Source organism: Papilio polytes, unplaced genomic scaffold, assembly GCF_000836215.1.
Source record: "Papilio polytes unplaced genomic scaffold, Ppol_1.0 DF823935.1, whole genome shotgun sequence".
Classification (NCBI taxonomy): domain Eukaryota; kingdom Metazoa; phylum Arthropoda; class Insecta; order Lepidoptera; family Papilionidae; genus Papilio; species Papilio polytes.
The window spans coordinates 1,409,259-1,417,719 of NW_013525269.1; the positions used below are offsets into that span (position 1 = coordinate 1,409,259).

The following is an 8,461-nucleotide window of genomic DNA, read 5'->3' on the forward strand; positions in this document are numbered from 1 at the left end:
GAAAAGGGTGGTAAAGAGAAAGGGACTTCAATTAGGCCTCCGGCACCACACTCATCAGACGAAACACGGAATTGCTTCCATTTCACGCATGTCTTCTGTGTTCGTGGTACTCCGGGCGTGCCGGCCCATTCGTGCTAAGATGTTAAAGCGGGCACTACCACTGTTAAATCGACATTCTTCTATACTTTGATGTCAAATTTAGTATTATATAAAGAATATAAGCGATTAATAAATGGTAAGAAGTTAATAATATATTAATAATTAAAGTCAATTCGTTGTCACTATTAATTTTGCTTTGCATACCCGCATTGACGTATATTGACCGTCAGAACCTTGGGCACTGATAAATCGCATTACCACTTTACATAGAATATGCCATGCGTTTGTATTCTCGCACTAATTGACAAATTACTAGGACATGAAATCTAGGTTGTTTAATGACTTTGACATAACATTGTATGCTATTTTTGTTTTTTGCATATGTTTAAAATAGTATTAATGAATATAGCGTAGCAATAGTTGAGATGACAACATCTTACAGAAACCATATGAGTAAGTTAGGAACAATGAAATTGATTATCTGTTCTATACTTATACTGAAAAGAGGAAAGATTTGTATTTTTATATAATAATTTTGTATTTTCGGATGTATTGTAATACCTCAAAAAGTACTGACCCCATTTTAAAAATTCTTGCACCGTTAAAAAGTTATTATCGCTGAGTAATATTGGCTATAATTTCACATGGACGAAGTCGCGAGCAGAAGCTAGTCTTTAATGCTTTACATATTTACATATATAAAGAACATCCGAAACCGAGCATGCGTATGTTATGAAAGTTAAAAATTAATTGTGGTAAATCTGACATTAATAACGAGAGTAGTAATGTTGTTGATCGTTGTATGAAAATGTATTTTTGTTCACAGGTTAAGATATGGTTCCAGAACCGACGCAGCAAGTACAAGAAGATGATGAAAGCGGCGCAAGTGGGCGCGCCGCCGCCCAGCCTCGGCATGCCGCCTGGTAGCCCGCCTAGCAATAACCAATTACTACACGGTAAGACAAACAACATATCTTATGTTCATAGAACCAATCCTTAAATTAGACACGTTAAAAAGAAGAATAATCTTTTACTCGACGTGCTTACTCAAAACCGTAATCGTTCGTTTTAATTCTTTAAGTACTTCTTTGGCAAGTCATAATAAAAGTCATTGTATTGTCTATAAAGCACATATTCAGGCGCCATCTATAGTTTTGGTCGCTGTATCCGACATATAATTTTAACCGATGTTTGTAGGTGGCGGCGGCAGTTCTAGCGGATCGCAGCATTCACCGTCGGCGTACCAGAGCGGGGCTCAGGCACATTCGCCGACGCCGAGCTCGACGCCCGTCTCCGAACTCTCCCCGGGTCTCTCGCCCACAGGCACGTGGGACGTCAAACAACCGCCCCAGCCCGCCTGGGATGTCAAGGTTGGATATGTAAGAGTTTTTAATTACATATTAGTTAAAATAGCAAAAAACTATGACTATGACAATCCAGGGATCATTACGAATAGAATGACACCTCATTTGTTATAATATTTTAGGGTCAAAGCGATCACAAAGGAATTGTCATAGTCAAAAACTCTCTTGAATCTCGAGGAGGCCTACGCCCTCAGAAGAGACATCAGTCGTAGGCTGAGAGATATGCAAACATTCTCTTGTAAATCTCTGTTCTTCGAAAGATATGTGTAAATCTGAGAGAGAGACACACAAACATTTTCTTAGACAACATATGTTCTTTTAGGGAGTATGAAAGAGATAAATATATGTTTCTGTACAGATGTGGAATAGTAGTGTTAATATAAATGTGTTTCTTATAGCCGAATGCGGGTCGATCGCCGGACGGCACCTCATGCGACATCAAGCCTCCACACCAGCAGTCGTGGGACCCAAGAGTCGGCTATGTAAGTTTTTATTATATGTTTTTAAATAATCTTACTAATATTATAAATGCGAAAAATAAGATGGATAGATGGATGTTTGTTAGAGTTTATAGCTTTAACGGCTGAACGGATTTCAATGAAATTTGGTATAGACGCAGAAGATAGTCTGGAAGAACATATAAGCTACATTCTTTTGTTTTATCTAATTCTATGCCGATGGAGTCACGGACAAAAGCTAGTTATACATAATATCGGTTGGTAACGGACTTCCGTTTATATGAAATACTTATTTTATCAGTACCTGTATAGTTCCTGTATGTCGATAATTTTTTAATTCTTATAGAAGGATCTTAAAGTATGATCGATTTTACCAGACTTCCGAATAAATTTTGATTAAATACTTAAACAGAGGATGTAATCCTAAATTACAATTTGAAAGTAGAATTCTATTTATTAATTGACGTTTTTCATAAAAATTATAAGAATTAAAAGCTTAATGAACGAAGCTTAATGAATCAAAACAACCTTTTAAACCGCAATACGGGGTAAACTTCGGGCCGTTCGTAGCGTGCCAGTTTCCCCGTAACAATGTACTGAGAGCACGCCGTATAACATGTTACACTACACCTTATAACGTCAGTCAGTACTCAACTAACGATAGTGTTTTGTTTCATTTCTCGTGAATTGTTCTTTATCATTTAATATTTGCCTGACAATCATTAGAAAAGCGTCCATTAACTAAATAACGTAAAGCGAACTTGTTGCGTGTCAAATGAATAGTGCGATCTGTGAGCAGTTAGTAAAGGTAGAAAGGCGTGACCGACCGCGCCTTGCATTCAGCTGGATTAGTTATATGAGTCCATTAACTTAAGCTAACGGACGGTGGGGTTGACCACGAGAAGCGCTTTGAACGTCTAGAGTAGACACTCAACTTCAGTCTGGACAAAACACGAGTCTAATTAAAGAGACTCAAGTTCTGTCTAGACAGAACATAAGTCTCTAATCAGACTACAGAAAGCTAGGAGTATTGCAACTAAGCAGTCCCTTCTTGTATACTGCAATAGCATTAAATTCTGAAACGTACAAGTCCCATCTCTATGTGTATATCGATTTTGTATCGATTAAATGTCGTCGATATCTATACTGCACGCATTGTTCTACAATCGTATTTATATCGCTTCAAAAAGTCCCCGTGAGCAATAACCCTAAAGCTTTTACGATATAAGCCATTTACTTCATTAAAAGGTCAAAATACTTTAATGAAAATCGTTATAAAACCTACCAATGTTATTATAAAACACTTTCAATCGAGTCATAAACGTTCGCTTAGTTCCGTTTCATTTTATTTTATGGCTTTTAGTTTTATAATTATATGAAAATGATAATGAAGTTGTCAAACATCGTCCAGTTTTTGTAATGTATTCGAATAAAATTATTTTATATTCTCCTAGGAACCGCTAGCTGTTACTCTCGACTTAGTTTGCGACTAAATTAAATAATATAAAAATGTAACCTTCTACGTTACTCACTGATAACGTAGCTGTTTAAGGCGCGGTTATGGTAAATTGCGCATCTTTGGAAGTATAGAACAGGATTTCTACAAAGATTTGATTGGTGATATTTTAGTATGTGTAACTTCAGTCCTTTAACTCAAGGCTCGTGGAACAGAATCACGATTGGACAAACTTTTCTCGATAGATTTATTTTTTGAAAAGTTCCTGATTCTGTAAAAATCACCACATATCTGCAAAACTACAATGAAAATAAAAACTCGAAGTGGTTTATTTGATACACGAGTACTTTATCTTCCGTTAACCCGAAGCTTTTTCCAATACGTTGATTAGTTATTTTATAATCGAATTTAATTAAAATCTGCTCCTGATGGCATCACGATTTCGCGTCAATCCGCTCGCGGGCGTCGTTGGAAGTTTTTGAAATCGGCCCAGTAGTTTTTGAGTTATTTCAATACATACAAAAATACAAATATTTTCTCTTTATAATATTAGTATAGGTAGCCAAAAAAATCCTTTATTTCTAGTATAAAACGATAATCATACTTCAATTGAATGGATCTACAAAACGACTTAAAAAACTCGTTGGAATTTAACACTGATCTACGACGAAGTATGGAAGAACACAGTCTATTTACTCATCATCTTCCTCCATATCCTACTCCCGTAGCCACAACAAGTTTTTGCTCTCCACATAACTCTAAACGTCAATTTAGTTATCACTCACTGTTTGATCATGTCACCTTTTACGCAATCCAGGTATACCTCTACCAATGTACCCTTCACCACTCTTTCTATAAGTCTATTTACTATTTTTTATTCTATCTCTGTTCTAGTCTATTTACTGTTTCTAATTTGTTGGTGATAGCTATTATTTTATACATTATTTTATACAAAACGAGCTGTTGCCCGCGACTTTGTCCGCGTGGTATTAGTAAACATACGAACTATATAAATTACAAAAAACTACGTATCCCTCGGGAACCGGACATTTCTCGGGGATGAAGCTTATCCCATGTGAACTCCAGACTTTGTTTTATATCTATGCCAAATTTGAATAAGATATATCAAACCGTTGCAGAATGAACGAATAAACATTAAAAAACTAAATTAATGAATCCCACGGGAACCGTAACTATTCCCGGGATAAAAAGTAGCCTATGTGTTCTTCCAGACTATGCTCTAAACCTGTGTCAAATTTCATGGAGATCCGTTCAGCCGTTTAAGCTACAAACGCTAACAAACATCCATCCATCCATCCATCCATCCATCTAAACTTTCGCATTTATAATATTAGTAAGAAGTAAGATATATATATCAATATATATCATTTGTACATTAACCAGTATTAGTAACACAGTATGTCACAAGTTATGCGTTCTTATACTATGACATTATGTTAAGATGAGTAATCGATAAAGGTTAACTAGTAATTAACCTACATATAATAGTCATATGCTATCGATATTACTAAGAATAACTTATATGTCACATATTATATATACATAATTGAATACAACCCACGTACGATCACATCAAAACACGTTACCAAGATCTTTGTATTAACTATTGAATTTATTTAGGAGGGTTTACCTCATAACCGCTAAATAACGAATACATTTATGTACAAAAATGTTTAAACTAGATGCAATTATCTTCCTTTACATGTTACCTAGGCATTTGTAATGTAAACCTCTATGTGATTCGACATCTAACGCTGGTAGTTTGCCTCTAAGAAGACTCTTTCCTTAGACCTGTCTAAGAATGATGGAAGGTTCAATAAGACAAAAGATTTGACTGGAATCTCTGCACCTTATGAGACCTTAGAACTTCAGTATTCATTCCTACAACTACTTATTCAAATCGATGTGATTTAGATATTTTCTAGTTTCCTAATTAATCTAATTTACTTTTCCTTGTCTGTAGGGCGCGCCACCTGGACCTTGGGACATGAAGGGCGCGCACGCCGCGCACGCACTGCACCATCAGGCGGCACCGCAACCGCACCCGCCCTATGTGCCACAGTACTCCTGGTACCAGCCTGATGCCAACCCTGGACTCCTCACGTGAGTATTTACAACATACTAGGAGATCATAGTTGAAGATAAAGCACAAGATATATGATGGACCTTTCAACCCTTACTTACTAAACTCATGTAGATCTATTTTACTTGATTATCTTGTATCATAGATAGATAACTGTTATTCTAATCGTTTACAGTGAAAACGGTCTTGCGTTATTCCATCGCATGGGCCTCAGACCACAATATTTGGGACCACATGAACAGAACAACTATGACAGCTGAGGAATTTCGACTTTTAGTTAATTGTAGCACATTATATCTAGCCAACTATACTTTATGTAACTAAAACGTGAGATAAAGGTTATAATGGCATGCATATGTAGGTCGCGTCGCTCAGAATTTCAATAGTTATGAACGAAATTTTACAAAGCAATTTGACCTCAATATCATTGACGGTCGAATAGGTTGATGCGTTTTATTGCATAAAGAGAGGTCGTTATTATGACTTATATATATGGACTCTAGTACAATTACTATCTATTTGTCTATGGAACTAAAAGAATTTTAGCATGTTCGTGTAAATAAAAAAGTACAAATGTTTATGGTAGGGATTTTATTAGAATTACGTCCTTTCTTGATTTGCTGTAATCAATTTATTAATGAAAGAAATTGTTTGTCAACAGGGTTTGGCCCGCAGTGTAACAGCCATCGGACAAACAGACGATAAATAAATATAATGCAAGTATAGTTCACAATGGCGGGAAAGCGAAATAAAGAGCGTTCACTCGGCGCCATATTTAATTTTAAAACTATGTATCGGCACAACCAACGTTAAATTAAGGAAATTATTTAATAGAATTATAATTGTACATTTTTTTATATTTAAAATAATGCGTTATTGTTTAAAATGGTTACTGTACATGTTATAAACTATAATAAATCGATAAATAATTAGGTATGAAGTTGACCAAATTTGGACGAACTACTTTTCTGTTCTGTTCGTTATTAAAAACGCTAAAATAAATAACCTATTTTTTTTTCTTTATATAAATATGCATGCCACTATATCCCGACAAAAATCACTACATTCCTTTTGATTAAAGTCTTATATATCTTATATTGTACAGCAATATGTAAATGGAAAAAAAAATACAGACGAATTGAGTACCTCCTTCTTTTGGGAAGACGGTCAAAAAAATGTCTCCTTTCCTTTTTATGTATAGACATTTTTTTATAATTCTTTACATTTATGTTTACGTGATTACGGCATAAAATTTATTGATCTAATGAATATTCTTGCCATTACTTAAATGTCCTCAAATTGTAAAGGAAGCTTGTATATTTAATGTTATCGAGCGTGAATAAAACAATCTCCCTAATGCAATTTTGTGTTGTACTAAAAATTCGTTTATAATATCAAACTCTAGAATAAATGTATTTTGATTTATTATGAAATATTTAATATGCAAGCTTTAAATGATTTTTTATTTATTTTAAAACCTGGCGCACACCTTTGACTAAACTATCGTTTTTAGTTGTGCAACTAAACAGTTGAAGGCTGCGAAACAACCGACAATCGCACAACCGTTGAGTAGTTTAGTCAAAGATGTACACCAGCGCTTTCTTAATTCAAATCGGGAACACAAACCATGCTGTTGTGATAAATATTTTTAAGTTTTTTTGCTTTCCTATAGCAAACCAATTGTATTTATTTTTTTATTCAAGCAAATGTGTTCTGTATGCAAATGTATTTAAGACGTGAGTAATTTTATTGTGTTATTAATATTAACTGCAATTTCATTATTTTATTCTATTTCAACATATATTTAACTATGATCGCATGGACAGTATTTCCTTTTTATACGTTGTTATGTTAATATTAGATATTATATTATATACATACAGATAATTAAAGATTTTTAATCTGTTATTGGAAGTATTTTTAATCTTTGGGCAGATTACTTTCTTACGATCATAGATTAAAAAATTCAATCAATGTCATAGATTAAAGATATTTATTCTATGATTTTTTATGATTTTTTTTATATCATTAATCTATGGTTTTATTTAAATATGTACATATTAAACATAATTTACTGCTGGCCAGTCTTACATATTCATGTAAGTATATAGTAATACTGTTCATGCTCTCTGATTATGGTTATTTTTCTTTAAAATGGGTCTCTACGGGATGAATTAAATTTTTGTAAATATTTTTTGTATTATATAGAATATAAATATACATATAAATATAGATAGATAGTATAATTACTTTACAACTGCATTGTATTATAATAAGGAAAGTGGAAATAAGAAAAAATGAATTAATTTCTTTTGTCAAATAAAAAAAGCAAAACATTCTTTATGTGTTTTATTACCTATTGTTTATTATTAATTTTAATAATTATTCACTTAAATATTAAATTAATATACATTGACAAGATAAAAATCAAGGAAATATTTCTTGTAATTCCCCTAAAGTAGTTAATGCAACAAATATTATTGAAACTAGGATATAACAAACAAGAATATTAAGGTTAACATAGAATAAATTACAAAAAAATAAAAAGTAAAATAACATTTAGTTAATCTTATCACCACTACAATAAGTAAGAAAAGATTCACAGTTACTAATAAAATCTACACAAATCGCCTTATATCTTCTCATCTAAATGTGCCTTATCTAAAACATTGAAAGTACCAAAACTAACAAAGATGAAAATCAAGTCTCAATTACAGGAAATGTAACGTTACGTCAATACTTTTCAATACTGTGTCCGAATAGCATAAGGGAGGAAATTAAAAACTCGACAATCTATTTAATAAACCTTGGTATGAGCAATACGTACGCGACATGAGCATGAAACATGGTAAGTACGGAAAAGACCAGTATCTTTGGTGCATAAACGAGTTTCCCTAAGAACCCGAGAACACCTTTGACTAAACTATCTAACAATGTTTAGTCGCTTTTTTTTTTTTTGACTGAATGGCCACTGTTTGCC

General features: G+C 33.4%; 1 protein-coding gene across 3 annotated transcripts in view; it reads left to right on the forward strand.

The window, feature by feature from the left end:
- Positions 1–6,939, forward strand: part of LOC106101899 (homeotic protein distal-less-like) — an 86,872-nt gene extending 79,933 nt beyond the window's left edge. Inside the window, exons 4-8 of one of the 3 annotated variants that reach the window (XM_013281252.1) lie at positions 926–1,055; positions 1,297–1,478; positions 1,862–1,945; positions 5,362–5,501; positions 5,657–6,939. In XM_013281252.1, coding sequence (XP_013136706.1) covers positions 926–1,055; positions 1,297–1,478; positions 1,862–1,945; positions 5,362–5,501; positions 5,657–5,741 — 621 coding nt within the window. In that variant the 3' untranslated portion in view covers positions 5,742–6,939. The remainder of the gene's footprint in view (positions 1–925; positions 1,056–1,296; positions 1,479–1,861; positions 1,946–5,361; positions 5,502–5,656) is intronic. The other 2 variants (XM_013281255.1, XM_013281253.1) reach the window with 2 other exon arrangements.
- Positions 6,940–8,461: the final 1,522 nt, after the last annotated feature.